This window comes from Ascidiella aspersa, chromosome 1, assembly GCF_963924565.1.
Source record: "Ascidiella aspersa chromosome 1, kaAscAspe10.2, whole genome shotgun sequence".
In the NCBI taxonomy this organism is placed as follows: Eukaryota; Metazoa; Chordata; class Ascidiacea; order Phlebobranchia; family Ascidiidae; genus Ascidiella; species Ascidiella aspersa.
Window position 1 is genome coordinate 28506734 of NC_139447.1, and position 18979 is coordinate 28525712.

An 18979-nucleotide genomic window follows, 5' to 3' on the forward strand; every position below is an offset into this window, starting at 1 on the left:
GTTTAAAAGGTGTACAGGTGCGCTCTGACGCAAAAAAGTTGACAAAGCTTGCATTAAATAAGGGTGGTTAACTTGCCAATTTCAACCAAATAAACGCATTTTTTCGCGCTTGGCGCGATTAAGCTACCTTTTGCGCATACAAAAATAGCTGTTTGTCAAGTTTTTATTTTATTTTCTGACGTTATTACTGAAAGCTTGGATTTCACAACCGAAATCCTGCATCTACCCCTGGTCTTTATAGTAGTGTGCTTATTTTTTTGGAGTAGCGTGCTTATTTTTTTATCTAAGCTGATACCCTGCATATAGGACACACTGCGGATTCTCTCAAACCGGTCTAACACATATCAAAAATTAGGCGTTCTTGCCACACCCCGGATCCGAATTTGGTGAGCGATAGGAAACTGGTTATTTCAATCGTATAACCAGGAAAACGTAATCACAACCAGCAAACAACTGCAGTATGTTTGCTGTCCGTTTGGTCATTTAGATTTGTTTGGATTAAACCATGGTATAGGCCTACACATTGAAATAATTCAACAGTGCTTCGCGGGCCACGAACAACGATGTAGCGGGCCACATGTGACCCGCGGGCCTGGGTTAGGGCCACACTGTTCTAAATCATCGAACCATCGTAGCCTACCATTGGTTATTTACTCAGACGGGCAAAATTTTCTAAGAATCTTATTCAGTTCCGGTTTCGGTTCAGAGCAATTTAAATGTTTCTGTTCAGCTCCGGTTTCTCCCTAGACAAAGCACACGTGTAGGCTGACGTACGAGGTGGTGCGTACTATTCCTTACAAGCTGCAAAAGTCACAATTTTATCGGACTTCACCGCTAACTAGCGGCACATAAGGGTTTTATTCATGTGCGAAAAACCTGATATCAATTACCACCAGCCGCTTGCTTCGTCAAATTTAAATATTCTTTAAAAATAGGCATTTTAATATGTTTTTTGAAAGTCAGGATTTCCTTTTTATTTTTACTTTGGTAGACCTGCTGTTTGTATTAAAATTGAAAGTATATGCTATATATACGCTGTGACCTTTTTTACATTTTTGTCACTTCCAATGAGGTACTCTTCCAATAAACGCAGTGGTTCTCAAACTTATATTGATTTTGCGACCCACAAATTAAGCGATAAAAGTTTAAAAAATTGTTTGTTTATTTGGGTATAAAATGCACATAGGTAATTATTACTGGACTTCACCTTGCCTCAAATATCGCGTAAGGATTCCCTCGCATTTTGTTTTGATAAATGTAAACTTTTATTAAGAACAGTGAACTGCAACATTTAGTTTTATTTTGTGTATCAATACGGGTGTATAACTATTCCCTATTTCCCTGCAATACATATTATTCCAATATGCTGACTATGGTGGGCCCACAGTAGCCTACATTAGCCTACGTTACCTGCCTTATTTGTCGCAGGCCGAAGTGAATCGGATTAAGAAATTGATTGGTAAATCATAAATATTAATTGGCACAGTTTTGTAAAATTAGGTCTAAATGTATACGTTAGGGAAGAATAATATCGAGAAGCATTTTTTACTCGATTTTAAGTCCGAATCATTGTGCGACTGCGATGCCCTTGAAAGATTAAAACACGACGCACCAATTATGGTGTCGCGACGCTTAGTTGGAGAACGTCTGATTTAGCGTATAGGCTACGGTAAGCTTATCTTTTATAGGCATCTTTATTGCGCCTCATGTTTAACACTTCAAATAAAAAGCATGATAACAAATAAGTAAACCACTAAGTTGGCCAGTACAATTCGCTATACATGCATGGACCACAGAAACAATAAAATTAAAAAATAACATAAAACCGAAACAAAATTGCACTAAATATTTTGTTGCGCCTCAATTATATTTTAGTTCGACCACCTGTTTAAGACACTGCTTTCTTCTTCTTCTCGCTAAAAATTGACTTGCACAAATGTGCGACGTTGTGCGTGGTAAAATTGACGCAAAAGCACAATAACGGCGTTCAGCTCTGGTTAGCACATATTTTTGGTTCCGCTTAGTTAGGTTCTGAATAACGCTTTCCTAAGGAAGTTTACGGCTTTAACTATTAACGTACGCTACCTTTTTTTTCATTTTTTTTAGAAATTTTGGCGTTAAAATATAATTTGTAGGATACAAAATGTCTGTTAACTGCCTATTCGGCGCTGGTCTAGAATTGTACCACGGTTATTTTCACAGTGGCAAAACGAGTTGTCAAAATTAAAATTGCAAAGTAAGCATAAATTTGTAAGAATAAATATAATAATAATAATACTTAGCCCACCCAAACGCCAACTCGCAACCTAACACAAATGTTTTTAACAATAACCTTGTGGATATTAAACTGTGTCGCAACTTTCAGGCGTGTGCCAGCTAGAGAATTAAGTTTGTTTCTGCAATAACTATAAATGTCATGCAGTATATATTATAACATTGTTTGCCATGCGAATAATACCACTTCACTTTGAATATGTATAGTTTTGTATGTGAAATGTTATCTAATACTGTATAGTAACTGACCATAATGTATGCACTACTTTCTGGCTTGTGGAAATATACATTCCAAAAAGATGAATATTGCATTCTTATTTTGGGATTGGACAATGCTGGAAAAACTGTGGGTGACGTGTATGTTAATGTATCATGCAGAACTTATATTACCTTTTTTTCACAGCAGAAATTATTGCCCAATGCTTGGCTAAAAGCTATAGTATTTATTTAGATGCACCTCATATATAATATACCTCCTCTAATGTCAACCAACCTAAATATCACTTTTATGACACAAAAAAGTATGTGTTTTGTGTAAAATAAAAAATCACAACAAAAGTTGTTGATTAGTGCATATTCTGTAGCAATATCTGAGACTGTGGGTAATCTAGGCATGATCCAAAATATTACTGAGTTTATTTATGGTATGAATTTTTTGTTTACTGGTTTTTTAATTTGTACGTCAATATGCATAACAAGTTTTTCACTCTTTTTTATATTAAGACGTTCCTTGAACAAACCAAAACTCAGTTTACAAAGCACTACAAGGGAATCAATTTAAATAAAATAACAGCTACCGTCGGCCTTAATAGTAAGTGCATATTTTGCTATTAACTTGAGATCATTAATATGTAAAACATATGTTTAAAATTATTGTTGACGTACTAATTTTTAAGTTATGTTGCTTATAATGGTTCTTAGTTGGAAAAATTGACATCCGTGGTTCACGATTAATGTTTTGGGATCTTGGAGGCCAGGAAGAACTTCAGAGTCTGTGGGACAAATATTATGCAGAATCACATGGAATTATCTATCTCATTGATTCAGCAGATAAAGACAGACTACAAGAATCAAAAAAGGCATATGGTAATGCTTGCCTTGTAAACATATATTGGTTACTTATAGTGGCATGGTTTAATTTTTTTTTATGAACTTTTTTCTTCAAATAAAATAGCATATTGCAGAAGCAATATTTTAGCAAATCTCCATATTTGGTGTTTTAACTTCTATTGCCCTAAACTTTGTGGCACAAAGTTACCACTGCTTTAGAAAGTTTGATATTAATTTACAAACATCACAGAACTATCTATATGCTAGTACCTGTCTCACAATGTTTGTTTTTGTTATTTCTAGTGAAAATAAATTCTTATGAAATATTAATGTGTTGATAATCTTTTAAAATAAACTTAAACAGAAAAGATGCTGGAAAGTGAACATCTAAACACAGTTCCACTGCTCATTCTGGGAAATAAGCAAGATGTATCTGGTTGTTTAACTATCTTGGAAATCAAACATGCTTTTCACGACTCCACCACAAAAATTGGAAGCAGAGATTGTATGATACGTCCAGCATCTGCATTAACAGGGTTAGTTCTATACTAAAAAGTACAATTTAACTGCTGTCAAACTTTTTATTAAACTTATACATATATACTATGTCAACCATTCATAAACATCTTATGAAAAGTAATTAAAATCAAAAAATCAAATGCGTTTGAGTAACATATTCCAACAAAAGTAATTAAAACGCTATAAATAGGTCCACTTCTATGTTATTATAAAAGTTAAAACTGCCTTTTTAACCATTTTATAGTTTACATGTGCTTAATAAAGTGAGGTTGCTTTATTCAATCACAGATTTCAAAGTTTAGTCTGACATGGAATGAAACTTGTGTGCATTTGCCATTTACATAATTTAATTTACAGACAAGGGGTAAATGAAGGAATCGACTGGCTCGTAAAAAGTGTACAAAGAAATCCATATCGACCACCTCGGCAAAAAGCAATCACGTAAAAGTTTTCATTTGGCAAATAAGGAGGATGAAGAAATATAATGGAATTGGGGGTGCACTGTGCCAAGAAGGAAACATTATAAGGCGTTGTACATTTGTGCAAAATATATCAGGATATCGATTCAAGCTGCAGCTTGAAATCAAGTGCAATGTCGTTTTCATCCACTTCCGTTTGTGCCATAACAAGGCAATTACATTTTGTTTTTAGTAAGTTGGTAACTGCAGCTATACATTTCTTCTGAACCTGATAAGGAGAAAAAGTAAATTATTGCCACTATAAGATAAACATATTATTTGTTTACTTAACCATACACATTGCACACCTTTAATCCTCGTGAAAATAATTATTGTTAAATTTTGCTGTTCTGGTTTTACAGTATGTAATTATATACTATAATCAGTAGATAAAAAAATTTTCGTTCTATTTATGGTACTTACTTGAATTTGTGTAAAATTGGTAGCATTTACATTGAACAGGGCTTTAAATGTCTTTGGTGATATTGTTATGTTGAAAAATGTCTTTGGATTGTCTTGGTTAAAATAACACTTCATTCTACATGAATTGGCCGACTCATTGACTTTCCTACCTAAAATGCTAGTAATAAAGTTTACTTTTGTTTTAAGTGAAGATCCAATGTACATGTGATTTCTTAAATACGGTTGATAAAACATTTGTGGAATGACTTCAACCAGTTGTAGTGTAATGTTTTTTTTGTGTCTTATTAGCTTTTGTAAACAGCGGTATGTGGATGCTTGATTCCAGTTTGAGTGGTCATTTGTTTTATCATATTCAAATAAACATTCTGCTGAAGACATTATAGTGGAATGCAGCTCCATTCTGTCAGTTTGGGGTGACAGACAACAAGTTAGATTAGTTATTTCCCACAAAAATGTTTTATATTTGCGAAAATTATTTATCCAGTCAGAGAAAGATCCATTCAAAAAGACAGTATATTTGTCTGTTCCAGATTTGTCGGTTGATATATAGATAACACAAGGGTTGTTTTTGTTTGAATCCTTTCTGTGTTTGACACCTATGACAAAGGCTTTAACATTGACTCCTTCACCTACTGTAAGTTCCGATAAGTCCCAAACAGTTTGTTTTGGTTGCTGCAACTGTGCCAAAACACTGGGTATTTCTGAATATATAGAAGCCTCTTCCTGGTTAAGTTTTGTAAATTCAAATAGACCATGTGTGAGTTCTTTTGTGTAGCGACTCTCGTTCAAAATGGAACTAAACAAGTTGCTTTGACCAAGGTTGGTCAAGACACTAATTTTTGTCAAGCAAATAACTTGTTCATTAAATGTAGTCTTTACAATGAAATCATTTATAAATAATATATCACCAATGGAAATAGAAAAAGCGTACCTACACTGATCTGCCCACAGGGAAAGCCTAATTTGATTTCCTTTACCATCAAATAATAATAAAATTGACATTGGTAACCATGTTTTCCTATGTTTTAACCAAATCTCCTTTATGGGCATGCATAATTTGACACAAACTATCAAATTCCTAAACCGCCCAGGAGCTTTAACTTGATCCAAATATGTAAGTTTTCCACCACCTGCCTTAATATTATTTTCTACTAACAAAATATTGGATGCATCTATAGGTAGAGGGGTAACTTTGCTTTCAATGCTGTGCGAACTATTTGATAAGGAACTTGCCAAGCTTTGGCTAAATTCAGTGCTAAACTTTATAGTACTTGTGTCTTCACATGAAAATTTTTCATGTTCTCTAGATGATTTAGAATTTTCTGTTGAAAAGTATATTGTGGTTTCAAGATCTTCTTGTTGAGGAACCGAATTGTAAATCTGCAAACTTTCATGGAAAGAGTCTTCTGATGATTTTAATGAAAATATATCTTCAGAATATAATGAAACACTGCTACTAGTATTGCCATTGTACAATGTGGAGTCAGATTGATCAATAATTGTTAAACAATTAGGTTTTGGTAAGCTGTTTGGTACTATGATATCATCTGAGTCACCTTCATTGTCAGAAATTATAATCACAGAATCATCACAAAATGCTCGCTTTGACATACCAAGATGTCAAAAAAAGTTCTAGTTGAAAAAAATAAGTACAGAAGTAATAAAAATAAAATATAACTATATCTATAGTAGGGGTAACCAACAAGTAGATGTGATTGCATATTTCACCTGGTCAATAGCGTTGAAATCTGTTACGTCATTACAGTAACTGTCGCACACAAGCTGAACATTAAAATAACCACCAATTGTCTGGACAAAGCCTAATCACGAGTTCTTTGCATTACAAATTAATCTTCATCGCTGGCTTAGAATGCAATTAATGCTCAAAATGTTTAATAAGTGTTCTTGTGAATTTTTTACCAAACCAGTCGACCGAGAGTCTCTAAAAATATTTCAGTCAATTGCAATCAAACATAAGTTGTTACAGTGATCTAGTAATAAATAATAGAAAGTGGCTATTTGACCGGATCACTCTTTTGCACTTAACACAAATAATTCTTGATTTGGGTTAGGATGTTGCCATGGTGGTAGTACTAAGGCTGGTTCACACTAGACGTGTTAACGTCTAGCGTTAGCGTCTAACGACGTCCAGTTCACACATAACGCGTTGCCAGCGTGAACGGCAAATTTCCTCGCTTCTAACCGAAAGTGGAACTATTTCAACTTTTCCGCAACCGAAAGCGTTTTTTAAAAACGTTTTACGTTAACGCTAGACGCGTCTAGTGTGAACCAGCCTTCAGACTGAATTTTCTGAGTACTGCATAATTTCAACGATTTTTTGTGGAATCGATTTTATTACTTTGTTAGCTATTTGACGGAATGCTCTATTACGCTCACATCCGTAGTGATTATATATCAATTTGAACTACTTCGGTGTCCGGGTGCACAGCCTCTTCCTAAATAATATATCCTCCAGTGAAATGCTCTTTGAAATTCTGTGATAATAGCTGACAATATAAACTGTAGTCTTTGTATTTTAATATTTTTATCATACAGTAAAACAAACTTTGTAATATAAAACCAGGCAAACGACTATTAACTGACAACGTCATTTTGTACGCATTCCGAAATTTAGCATGTTATTTAAACTTGCATGCAACACACAACAAACTGTCGAAAATTTCAACACATGTTACTAGTGGGAAATACCCTATTTACTTGCGTCTTAAATAAATCAAGACTCGCCGAAGTCAAAAAATGTTACCAGTATTTGCCAAATAATTCATCAAGTGAATTCATTAAACTGCAACAATTGAAGGAGATTTACATCCCATTTATTATGACCTGACATGTTTGTTACATCAGGCCGGCACAACACTCGCGGCCGGCGCAACCTGTCAATGCGGCCTGCGTGAGGCCCTCAATGTAACATTATTTTTAGGACAATTGATTATATTTTACATCATTGCGGACTTGTGGGGGTATTGCGTAATCAACTGATCATACATGATTGTTGTGGTGTTTAGCGAAAAAACAACAATGCGTGCAGTTTATTTGGCGTATAAACAGTTTAGGTGACTGTAGTAGGCGCCTATAAATAGTTTAGTGAAAGACCAATAGTGTTTGGCAAAGTTTTCAGCTAGCACTTCGAAATCAGTAGTTGAATAAGAGTCTTATAGAGTGGATAATTTTTGCCACGTCAGAGTACATGGAGTAATCCGCTGTGATAACCACAACAATAGTTTGTTAAAACATGACCACAAAAATGGTAGGGGTGACCAGGCCAAGGGCCCCAAGCTATATTTTATTTGATCTGCTATGTTTTTGTCTGTGCGATTTCTGTTAAGTCAGACTATAACTTCCATTATTTTGAACACAATGCGAATCTCTTTTATGTGCCTACCACGCCAAATAATTCAGGCTATTTTCTTGAGCTTTGTAACGTCATCCCTAAAATAACAATAAAAATCGTATTTTTTATGCCTTAAATTTAACCTAGAGGATTCTCTAGGTTATAATTTTAATAGAATCATAAAAACATCTCAATTTTCACAGTAAAATGTATTTTACTATATTTATCACATAAACATGATCTTAACAACACAGTGTTTTCCAAAACATGATAATGCAATTTACGGCAGTGGGGCAATGTTAACGATCAGTGACATTTACATATGAAGAAATGGCAGTAAGTTTAACAGAACCTTTGAAGACCAACCAGGTGAAATAACACTACGGAAAGTATGAAGACAACAAGCACCAACATTGAAGCAAAAAGTTTACCAACTATATAAAATACATGAAAATTGGCCCAACGAAATTTGCGGTGTGCAATACAGGTGTAATACTGATACAGATAGTAGTATATTTCACAATAAAATAACTTTCACAATAATACAAAAACTGCTCTGACGAAAGAAAGTTTGAAACCACAGGTAAAATGAATGCTGCAAGTTAAAAGTATCATACACTGTAATATATACACATTAAAATTGATAACACTTCACAGAAAGATAACAGGTAAAACAGCTATGGTGTAAAGAAAAACTTTCAAAACAGTATCAAGTTGAATTGACGAAGCACCACCACCATCCCCACCACTTAGGAGACTTTTTCTTGCAGGACCAAAGACTAAAAAACAAAAACAAAAGTTGATTAAAATACCAAATTAAACAGTTTATTATTTCATCCTGGGTCTCATCCTGTTAACAAAAATACCTATTTGAAAAACGCTTAAAATTGCTTACCAAGCGATGGTGGTAGCCGAGTTGGAGGCATGAAAGTCCCTGAAATGTAAAACATTTTAAATTGACAAATCTATGTGTTTTGTTTAAAAAACTATCAAATTTTTAAATGCGACAGAACACACAGTCATTAAAATTTACCTGTAAATAGCATATTTTATCTAAAAACAAGAATATTCCAATTTCTGTTTTACAACTGCCTACGACAAGATGTACAAAATAATCAAATGCGTTTATTTCCTTGGAAGGTAATATTACTTTGGAAGAACAAAAACATACTTGTAAGAATCAAGGTTTGGTTGTCCCTGCCAAGGCTGTTTGCAGCAACACAGGACCAGTTTCCAAAATCTTCTCTTGCAACTTTTGTAACAAGAAGCGTTGATTGTACACTCGATCCTGCATTCAGCTTGACAATGTTAAACCTATCTTGTGAACTTCGAAATCTGAAAAGGAAAAACAACGTTTTGGTCATAGTAGGAAGCATTACATTTAACAAAGGTAGCAGTCGTTAAGCAATACCTACAGCTGATATTCACATCCTGATTTTATAAGTTAAAAAAGGCAAGTGTGAATTTACATTTTTAATGTATGAAATACGGTAATAAAAGGGCAGTGCCGGTGTATATAAGTCAACTTCATTTTCTCTGTTAAGGGGGGGGGGGGGGGGGGGGGGCAGAGTCAGTTAAAGATGAGGCCATGCTCCGAATCAAACTCTGAACAAACACGCAACTTTTTTAGGTCTTGAGTTCTGTGACTACAGTCTGTATTTCACCAATGCAAGTAACTAAAATAAAGTGAATATTTAGTAATTAACTGAGAGGGGTCATATGATTCATCCACCAACAATAAATTGATATTTCACTAAATGATGTTTAACCTTTACAATTTACAGTTAGGAGCCAAAAAGTTTTAAAAGTTGATACTTCATATGCGCATGTTGGACTAAAGTACATAGTTTAACTGGCGTCCTGAGTTCGAGTTCAGTAAAATAAACCAACTCGGTCGAGTGCTGAGCACAAATCAGAATTCATATATACATGATTTTAGCTATTCCTTGATGACTAATATTGCTGTGAACAGGCCTAGTTTGCCATCTTTTTTGAACTAATGAACACACTCACATAGAACAACAAATATTTAAAAATCTTACTTACGTTTCACCATAGGGATGATACCAAATAAACTTTGGCTCAGGATAACCAGATGCAAAACAGGAAAGCTCAACATTTCCACCTAGGGCAACCTGAGTTGTTTGCTTACCGCTTTTGTCTATCTGGGGAGGATCTGAACAAGTAACAAAAAGTTAACTCAAGATAGGCAAAAGCAAGGTTGCCACACAATTCACTGAAAAAATTCACATGGCCAACACTCAGCACAGTAACAAATAGTTTCCAAACACTAACTTTAGCTGCACATAAACTGATTCAAAGAATTTAAAAATAACATAAATGTTTTTTTTCTTAAAAACACACTATGACTCCCAAAAAGTATAACCTTGTTGCGGAACAAACATCTTAAAGTAAAAAAATACTAACATCGCACTGTAAGTTCAATAGAGCGGGTAATTGGAGAGGAAACACCATTGTCAGCAGTACACTCATAACTTCCAGCACTTCCACGAGTCACTTCACCAAGAGGTAGATATTCACTGATTGCTCTTTTCCCATCAGCTACAAAATAATAGGTTTATGATACATAAAGTTTCGGGAACATATATAAGTCATGAGATTATGCTCTATCTCTAACACTTCATCAACCTGTGCATAGTTAAAAAATAAAATATTAGGGAAAACACAAATAGAGCCGTTAAGAAGACTTATTATGTTTCTGCATTTACCTGAGGGCAATACATGTCTCCAATAAATTTTGGGTTCTGGCTTTCCCTGAGCAAGACATTCCAATGTAATCACATTCCCTTCATCAATGGTTTGGTCACTGGACACTTTTGTCATGGTCGGTGGGACTAGAATATCCAAATAAAATTGGTTAAAGAAAAGGGCAAAGACAGAACAATTGAAAATAATGCAACTTGTAAGTTTTTGAAAAACAACTGACATGTTTATTTTACACTAGCAATACATGTGTATACCTATCAGAAAAAAATTGTTACACCAAATATTGTAAATATTTTACATGTAGACTTGTAACTCGTTAGATTTCAATTAGGCATGACTTGAGGCAACAATAAAATTTTAATTGATTGAATGTATATTGAAAACTTATACCAGACTTATAGAAACTGCAGCTGACAAATTTATCCACTGCATTACAAAAATATTTTTGTTACCATTCACTGTTAGAAACATGCTTGATTTCCGTATCTCAGCGGCATTGCCATACACTGTACAGATGTACTCCCCCTCATCTGCAGGAGTTACATCCTGGATTTCAATTGTGTACTCTGAAAGAAAATGTTGATTGTCTGCTGGGAATGTGAAAAGCATTCGTATACATACTAAATTGCAATTCATAAATGCACCGTTTACACCAACTACAGTGGGCATTATTTTATCTTTTATTTATAAATTTTTTTGCCATACTGTAGAATACAAGTTTAAATTGAAAAACATACAATTTTAAGTAAATGCAAACCATTGAGTATTTACCAAATATCTGATTATTTATTGCATAGTTAATTGTTTTAAGGTGTACATATAATAACATTAATAGCAACAAAAAGGCATTTAAAAAAATTTACATAACTTAGGATTTAATTTTTATAACAAAAGAACCTTGCAATATTCACTCTAGAAAACTGAAAACTGAAAATAAAAAGGCCTACCATAGGGTTTATTTGTCAACAGACTGATTCTTGAGTCTTGAAACATCTTAACACTTTTAGCATATACAATTAATCCCTGTCTTGTCCATGAATGAGAGGCATCCAAAGGAGCCTTGTCAATTTTACATCTGCAAATAACAAAGAGAAAAATAAGTGGACCACAATGTGGTATTCACCATCCACAAACATGCTTCAGATATTTTGTAAATTGAAGATTTTCTGCTAAAACTAACACCTTCAGAACAAGGAATGACAACTTCTTAATAACAAATATACCTTAACACAACAGTTTGTCCAGTTGTGACAGTAACATTTCTCAAAGGTCGTATCATCACTCCAGAAGTAACTCCTAAAATTAATAGCATATTGAAGTAAAATAAATCGTAAAACATAGTATTTAGAAAGAGAAATGAATACAACATAATTATTAGGTTTGTAAAATATTTTTTGTTGTTTTGACAAACAAAATAATCACATTTGAATTTCTTCACTGTTAATATTTGATTTGATTAAATAAAGATATTTTGATAGTTATGGCTTTTTGTTTTGTTTCTGTATCTCCTTTATCGAACACCACTGTTCAAAAAACAAATCGATTAAATTATACAAGTTAAACGATGATAGTTTTTTTTAAATACCTGTTTGGCATAATACGACAAGAAATACAGACAATACCGCTGAAATATTCATCATTGCGCTGTGTTTGCAATATGGAAATTGACAGACATTAACTGCAGCCTTAAGGAATGTTGAAACTAAACCAAAGCGTCGATCGATCTATTTTCTTTCTTATCGTTGTTATGGATGAGTAAGTATTTACAAATCCAAGCATAGAATGCTACTATTTTTGAAGGCAAACACTTAAAAGACAATTTAGAGTTTCCCAAATTATTTAAAAGTTTGATCTCTTTAATAGGTGGACACGTCTTTACATCGTCGTTAAAGTTAACTTGACCATCAAGTAACTTATTACGTCACAGTGACGCCATAGACTTTTTGCACGTGATTTCGCACAGCTGTTAAGGTGGAGTCCACGTGCTGCTGGATTGTTGTTATGTTTGACGCACAAATGGTTATTTCGTACATACGCATTTACATTTACTGAGTATTATTAAACATAATGGACCTGACTTGAAACCAGCCGTATTTAAATACAAGCTTACCTTATTTAACTAACCGTTAATCGTCATACCCACTTACAACTATGGTGAGTGAATAGACTTACTTTTTATACCGGGTTGCATTCAACAAAGACTAGAACAAAATAAACCATTTCTCATTTCCATTGTAATGGCAATCCATAGGCTAACCTATACAATGTTTAGATTTACTTTAGATCATATTTCAAATGCAACTAGTGTATGTGTATTGTACTAAATTCCTGAAGTATTATTACTTATATACACTTGCTATTTCAATATAAGGTTTATGCAGATATTGCAGTTTTTGCTAGTTCACAAATTTAATATTATTCTTAGTTGTATTTTTGTAAAAAGCTTTCCAGATTGATTTATTAATATTTAAAGTAATTTATGTAGGTTTATTATGCTTTATAATAATTAAATTCTGAATTTGTTTCTTGACTGTAATAAAGATTTTCAGTAGATTTTGCATTTATTTTATAGGTAGAATCTTTCAATGTTGCTAATGTGCTAAAACTTTTTTATTTGATTAACCTACTATATTTAAGTAAAATAATAAACAATTAGGATGAAAGTGGTTGCCTTAATCAGGTTAGTGAAATCCAATAAGTTGTTGTGTTTATCAAGTTTGTTTTAATGACAAACTATTTTTTTTGGCATTTTAAGTGGTGGAAAAGACAGTTGCTTCAACATGATGCATTGTGTTGCAATGGGACATAAAATTGTGGCCCTTGCGAATTTGCAGCCAAAAGTAAAAGGTAACATTATTTTAATATATTTTGTAAAACCATTGTATTTGTTGTGCTGTACATTTGATAAAGGTTATCTAACTACTAAGTGGTGTTGACTTAAGTCATTCCAGAAATTAACCTTATGAACATAATAGCATAGGCAACAGTTTTAAATGATTGCTAAAAAGAACCTTATTCATTCTTTTATTAGCAGATCTAATTTTATATGCCTTATGTTACACATGATCACTCGCGAATCCTCCCATTATTTTAGGGCATAAATTATGTAAACAAATTGGTTTTGGTGGTTGTACATCCAAGTTGCCATCTTATGTAAATCATCAATACCATAGGTAAACCATGGAAATGTCTTACTTAAGATAAAATCACCTGTGTGGAATATGCTAAAATCCTTATTTGACCACTTACAAACAGTTAACTTAGCAACCAGAAAAATATAAACCAAAACAAACTATTAATAATAATTTTTTGCACTTAGATGAACTAGACAGTTATATGTATCAGACTGTTGGACATGAAGGAATTGAGTTGTATTCACAAGCAATGGATCTTCCACTATACAGAAGGCATGTATACTGATATTGTGGTGGCAGTGGCCATTTTTACATGTTTAATTAATCGTTTTAAGTAATTAACGAATAACAAAAACATGCGCCCCTTTATTATTTCTTGTCTAATTATCAAAATTGTCATAACGCATCCTTACCAAAAAAAATTGTAATATATTAATTGTAATAATATATCTATTTATCAAAGAGCTTTATGTGTCTAAACTCAAAAATGTAATGTTGACAAATTGCTACTGTGTGCGTTTTTAGTGAAAACTTCCGGTAAATTGCCAGTGCCTTGCAAAACAGTTCGGCCACTTGTTCACAGATGACAAATAGCAAAAATTGACACATATCCTTCCTCATATTGTACTAGAATGTTCGACCTTAAAATCGCCGCTTTGAGAATTGGCACATTAGCCGCATCTCAAAACAATGATTCGAAATTGTGTTTACAGTTAGAGAAGCCGCTTTCGTGTACTAATATGGACAGATTCTAACTTCCTTGTAGGAGATAAGTTGAGCATGGAGTTAAATCATATTTCATATATTTTATGGCTAAAATTAGGAAAAGGTGAATAACAGCCATCTAAAACCTAGTCATATTGTTTCTACTTATTTTGAACTATAGTGATATTTCTTTAGAAAATACCAAATTAATATTATGCATTGTTGTTAAAAGCAAGCAACATTTTTTATGAGGAATATTTTTATTCTGAAAATAGATAGATTACTCTATTTCTTTAAAGCTAGTCTTAACATGTCTTAACTAGAGGTGTCTAAACTGTCAGGGTCACATGTACTTGCAATCCTTTTGTCTTAATGTTATTAATTTGACGTTGGTAAATGTTAATAATTGAATTCCAGTGAAACTCTTAAAATGAACTTTTACACATAAGATTTTTCATGTAGTTTTTCTGCCATAGGTTGCATTTGTGAAAAAAGTCATTTTGAGTTGCTGGGGTTATAAATAACATAATAAATACCAAACAAAAATGCCCAGCCTGATTACAAGTTGTTGAATATATTTGAAACTAGGTGAGAGTTGTCGTGTAAAAAGTTAACTCCTCTTTTTTCATTACTTAGCCGTTAAATACTATATATAAACTGTAATATTGACTTAATATTTGCAATTTTGTTATAAAGACTCCATTCATTTTTAGGTTCATTGAAGGATCTTCCCATTCTAAGCAGATGAATTATGCAACAGATGCCTTGGATGAAGTGGAGGATTTGTACAAATTGCTAAAACAAATTAAAGTGTGTTGTGCGATTGGTTAGATTTATTTTTACTTTGTGATATGATTTGTTGTTGTTTTATTTTTGATGTTGATGTATGTTTGTATACTTTTATTAAATTTTGCCCGAGGCCTACTTTTTCTTGAGTTTTGTTTTTTATTAAACTACACTTTTGAATAAACGTTTTAAGGGTGAACTTGAATTTGATGCAGTCTCATGTGGTGCAATCCTTTCTGATTACCAACGAATCCGTGTTGAACATGTGTGTCAAAGGTTGGATCTGGTTTGTCTGTCTTATTTATGGAGACAAAACCAGCAAGAACTAATGCAGGTTGGTAATATCAACTACAATGACTAATTTGCAAGCTAATTAAATTGCATTGCCTTGTTGTTTTTCTTGTCCCTTAACTACCAACTTTTTTAAGTGGAATTTCCAAACTATTTTTTTATTATTTAAAATAAAAATAAGTTAATGTTGCAAAATAAAGAAATGTTAACTATTAAGTGTTCATAAAAAACTACCCAAGTATTTTCATTAAGGACATGATTGATATGGAGGTTGAAGCAGTGATTATTAAAGTTGCTGCACTTGGGTTAAATCAGAATCATCTTGGAAAGACATTGAATGAAGTGCAACAGCATCTTTTGAAATTGGTAGTGATTTATTGGATGCAATTGGTTTCATAATGTTTACATTCTACTGCTTAATTTTAGAATCAAAAGTATGGCTGTCACATTTGTGGTGAAGGGGGGGAATATGAAACTTTTACAACTGATTGTCCATTGTTTAAAAGAAAAATTGTGATGTGAGTGATTTTCTTTAGAGTATACAAGTATTCTTCAATTAACACAAAACATTTTTAATTATATGTAAAAATGTTTTAGAGATAAAAGTAAAGTAATTGTTCATTCTGATGATTTTTGTGGCGCACCTGTGGCCTATTTACGCCTGGAATCCTTACATCTAGAAGACAAGACACACAATCTACAAGCCTTAAAAATACTAAGCGAAAAATATATAGTGAATTTTCAAGATATTGATTTTGACAGTATCAGCCTCCACAGTAAAATGACCAAGGTTGGTAAGCAAAGTTTTCAAGCATTTAATCGGTGGTTATATTTAACTAAATTAGGTTTGGGAATAAAAATATAGGTTTTTCAATGGTCACATGTGATGTAATTGCTATTCATGCAGAATTCTTCTTTGAGGAATAACAGTCTTTTATCCAGTGTCAATAACCAAAAGGAACCAGTTTTAATAAAATGTTATGAACAATATTGTGCAATAAGCAATCTGTCAGGAAACGTTGTTGAAAAAAGCAGTGTTGATAGTGTACAAAAAGCGGCAAAGCATGTTTTAACACAACTAGTTGGTATGTCAATTTGTCATAATTCTGTCCTGTATAAGTACTATCACATATTTTTTTCAAATTCCATATAAATGAAACTTTGTGTTAAAATATTTTACTGTTTCCAGAACTATTGAAAGAAAATGGACACACAACCAAAGATGTCTGTTACATTCATCTGTATATTGGCGATATGTCTGACTTTATTGCTATCAACAATATTTACAAAGAGTTTTTTGCATATAACCCACCAGCCCGAGTATGTATTGGTTTGCCAATATTAAGTGAGGAGAACACCAACTTAAACACTGTACTTACTCTGGACTGTGTGTCCTGTAAATCAGATTCTGACATTCATTCAAAAGTAATGCATGTGCAAGGAATTTCACATTGGGCACCTGCCAATATTGGTGAGAATTGCTGGCTATATCATTTCAAAATAAAATTTTATTTGCTAAACAGTACAATATTTGTTTTGACATTTAGGTCCTTATAGTCAATGTGTGCAAAGGGGTGATTTATTTTTTGTTGCTGGGCAAATCGGTTTGTTGCCTGGTACAATGGAACTTATTGAAGGTGGATGTTTTTCTCAAGCCTGTCTCTCTTTACAACATGCCCATGTAATTATTTTGGTTTTATAGGAATGTTTAGAAAATAAATGTTACTGTTTTGTAGTCTGTGCTGCAAGCAATGAAGAACGATCTAGGAAGTGGAAACATAACACAATGTGTGTGCTACATAACAAACAGAAGTTATTTAAATGCTGCCCAAAATGCTGAAAAATATGTTATGGGTAAGAGCATTTCCATATTTTGCACAGTTGTAATGAAATTGATATTCTTATAGCCCTATATTATAGAATCCCTTAAAAACAGAACTTCTGTGTTTTTTGTGTATCAATTAGGTGCTGGGGTTATCCTTCCTGTGTTATATGTGGTCATACCTCAACTACCTAAAAATGCGCTTGTTGAATGGCAAGTTATTGCATCTTCAAGCCAAACAACAATTCCAGTTTGTTTATATACCTCCGGTTTGTATATTTTGTGGGGGGATTTAAGCAAAACTCATGAAAATGCTTACTGTTATTTTGAAAAGACAAATCACTATAAAAATGCCAAAGTAAAAAAAAAAGCTGGTTAATTTAGAAAAATGTTATGTAAATAGTTTAAATACAACAAAATTATAATTGTTGAAAATTAACAAACACCTAGTTATCGAAATAGGAAATATGTTAACTGCAAATCACAAGCCAAACAGATAGCCAATACCGTTTAATACATTTGTCCAAATCAGAGATAAACAACTAATTCAAAAACAGAGTTCGAGTATACCGTATATTGCTCTAATAAAAATATAATACAGCTAAAATGCTGTTAATAATACCCAAGAGTCGAGACTAAATTATTTTGATAAAAATCTAACTGAACAACAATTTTAAAGAGCTGGAAATAGTTTTTTTTTTAATTTCTAAACGACTTCTGTGTGTTTGTAATCTATTTTGACTTGAATTATCTATGAAATATTTTTGCCGACCCTGCTCCATGCTAAACAAAAAACATTATAATGGTTCATGTTAAAAAAAGAACCACTAACATAAACCATGTATTCTTAAGCCATTATATTATTTCATGTTTAAAATATATTATTATACAAAAAATTGTGCAATACCCAAAAAACAGAGTACTTGAATTTCAGCTATGAAACCAAACTTATCTTTATTGGACACATTCAACAATTTGCTAAATGAAATTAAGAGGGCTGTAAAAAAAGATAATCTGGATTGGAATCAAGTGTTACAAATACGTCTGTTTTATGTAAAAGAGCTCGTTGGGCCACCACTTATAGCACGTGAGAATTTATATTAATTGAATGAATATCTGTTTTAAAATCACAAAAACTATATATATTTTTTAAGAGCGGGGTGATTTAGAAGGCGACTTTCCATCCATATGTTGCATTCCAGTTCAAGCCATTTTTGGAAGAGAAGCTAAAAGTGAACTTTCAATGGCTGCATTTGGTTTAATTGTTGCAAAATCATAACCATCATTTTTATACCAGATACCAGGCTGGAAAGCCACGGTAAAATACCATTGGCTCCCGCTCCAGCCCCTGGTAGTTTTCAAACTTTTCTTAGCTTTACTTATTTATATAATGTCCAAAGCCTAGCCCTGGCCTCACAAACAAAAAAAAATGACTCCA

The 18979-nt window shown here is 32.9% G+C and overlaps 4 protein-coding genes across 5 annotated transcripts; 2 read left to right on the top strand and 2 right to left on the bottom strand.

Moving 5' to 3' along the window:
- The first annotated feature begins 2374 nt into the window (after positions 1 to 2374).
- Positions 2375 to 5104, top strand: LOC146169274 (ADP-ribosylation factor-related protein 1-like). The gene is made up of 5 exons (XM_083380763.1): positions 2375 to 2620; positions 2998 to 3085; positions 3196 to 3360; positions 3689 to 3860; positions 4201 to 5104. The coding sequence occupies exons 1-5, from the start codon at positions 2528 to 2530 to the stop codon at positions 4286 to 4288; spliced, it is 606 nt and encodes a 201-aa protein (XP_083236889.1). The 5' UTR covers positions 2375 to 2527; the 3' UTR covers positions 4289 to 5104.
- LOC146169275 (uncharacterized) lies at positions 4229 to 6347 on the bottom strand. The gene is made up of 2 exons (XM_083380752.1): positions 4725 to 6347; positions 4229 to 4530 (listed from the first exon to the last, which is right to left on the bottom strand). The coding sequence occupies exons 1-2, from the start codon at positions 6333 to 6335 to the stop codon at positions 4396 to 4398; spliced, it is 1746 nt and encodes a 581-aa protein (XP_083236878.1). The 5' UTR covers positions 6336 to 6347; the 3' UTR covers positions 4229 to 4395.
- A 1937-nt stretch (positions 6348 to 8284) lies between these two features.
- On the bottom strand, positions 8285 to 12514 carry LOC146169276 (limbic system-associated membrane protein-like). The gene is made up of 10 exons (XM_083389343.1): positions 12389 to 12514; positions 12027 to 12099; positions 11751 to 11878; positions 11256 to 11369; positions 10806 to 10931; positions 10504 to 10638; positions 10123 to 10252; positions 9248 to 9411; positions 8972 to 9010; positions 8285 to 8855 (listed from the first exon to the last, which is right to left on the bottom strand). Exons 1-10 carry the CDS (start codon positions 12441 to 12443, stop codon positions 8728 to 8730), a joined length of 1092 nt encoding a protein of 363 aa, XP_083245469.1. The 5' UTR covers positions 12444 to 12514; the 3' UTR covers positions 8285 to 8727.
- Positions 12515 to 13378: 864 nt separating this feature from the next.
- Positions 13379 to 18977, top strand: LOC146169277 (diphthine--ammonia ligase-like). 2 transcript variants are annotated; one of them, XM_083386193.1, is made up of 15 exons: positions 13379 to 13483; positions 13559 to 13650; positions 14123 to 14210; positions 15356 to 15452; positions 15622 to 15762; positions 15972 to 16085; positions 16146 to 16237; positions 16317 to 16509; positions 16627 to 16804; positions 16909 to 17190; positions 17267 to 17400; positions 17456 to 17573; positions 17685 to 17810; positions 18476 to 18628; positions 18696 to 18977. In XM_083386193.1, exons 1-15 carry the CDS (start codon positions 13461 to 13463, stop codon positions 18818 to 18820), a joined length of 1956 nt encoding a protein of 651 aa, XP_083242319.1. In that variant the 5' UTR covers positions 13379 to 13460; the 3' UTR covers positions 18821 to 18977. The 2 variants fall into 2 exon arrangements, with proteins under 2 accessions (XP_083242319.1, XP_083242326.1); XM_083386200.1 differs by lacking the exons at positions 18476 to 18628; positions 18696 to 18977 and having other exon boundaries at positions 17267 to 17356.
- Positions 18978 to 18979: the final 2 nt, after the last annotated feature.

What these genes read in the sequence shown, in the direction of transcription:
- LOC146169274 (XM_083380763.1), top strand. Translation starts at nt 2,528, where the DNA reads ATGTATGCACTACTTTCTGGCTTGTGGAAATATACATTCCAAAAAGAT. An exon ending in TGGACAATGCTGGAAAAACT is followed by an intron (nt 2,621 to 2,997) that starts GTGGGTGACGTG and finishes TTTTATATTAAG; the next exon opens with ACGTTCCTTGAACAAACCAA. An exon ending in AGCTACCGTCGGCCTTAATA is followed by an intron (nt 3,086 to 3,195) that starts GTAAGTGCATAT and finishes AATGGTTCTTAG; the next exon opens with TTGGAAAAATTGACATCCGT.
- LOC146169275 (XM_083380752.1), bottom strand. Translation starts at nt 6,335, where the DNA reads ATGTCAAAGCGAGCATTTTGTGATGATTCTGTGATTATAATTTCTGAC. An exon ending in CCAATTTTACACAAATTCAA is followed by an intron (nt 4,531 to 4,724) that starts GTAAGTACCATA and finishes TCTCCTTATCAG; the next exon opens with GTTCAGAAGAAATGTATAGC.
- LOC146169276 (XM_083389343.1), bottom strand. Translation starts at nt 12,443, where the DNA reads ATGATGAATATTTCAGCGGTATTGTCTGTATTTCTTGTCGTATTATGC. An exon ending in GTTGACAAATAAACCCTATG is followed by an intron (nt 11,370 to 11,750) that starts GTAGGCCTTTTT and finishes ATTTTCTTTCAG; the next exon opens with AGTACACAATTGAAATCCAG. An exon ending in TCGGCTACCACCATCGCTTG is followed by an intron (nt 8,856 to 8,971) that starts GTAAGCAATTTT and finishes TTTGTTTTTTAG; the next exon opens with TCTTTGGTCCTGCAAGAAAA.
- LOC146169277 (XM_083386193.1), top strand. Translation starts at nt 13,461, where the DNA reads ATGAAAGTGGTTGCCTTAATCAG. An exon ending in TTGGGCACCTGCCAATATTG is followed by an intron (nt 17,191 to 17,266) that starts GTGAGAATTGCT and finishes TTTGACATTTAG; the next exon opens with GTCCTTATAGTCAATGTGTG. An exon ending in TGCTGAAAAATATGTTATGG is followed by an intron (nt 17,574 to 17,684) that starts GTAAGAGCATTT and finishes TGTATCAATTAG; the next exon opens with GTGCTGGGGTTATCCTTCCT.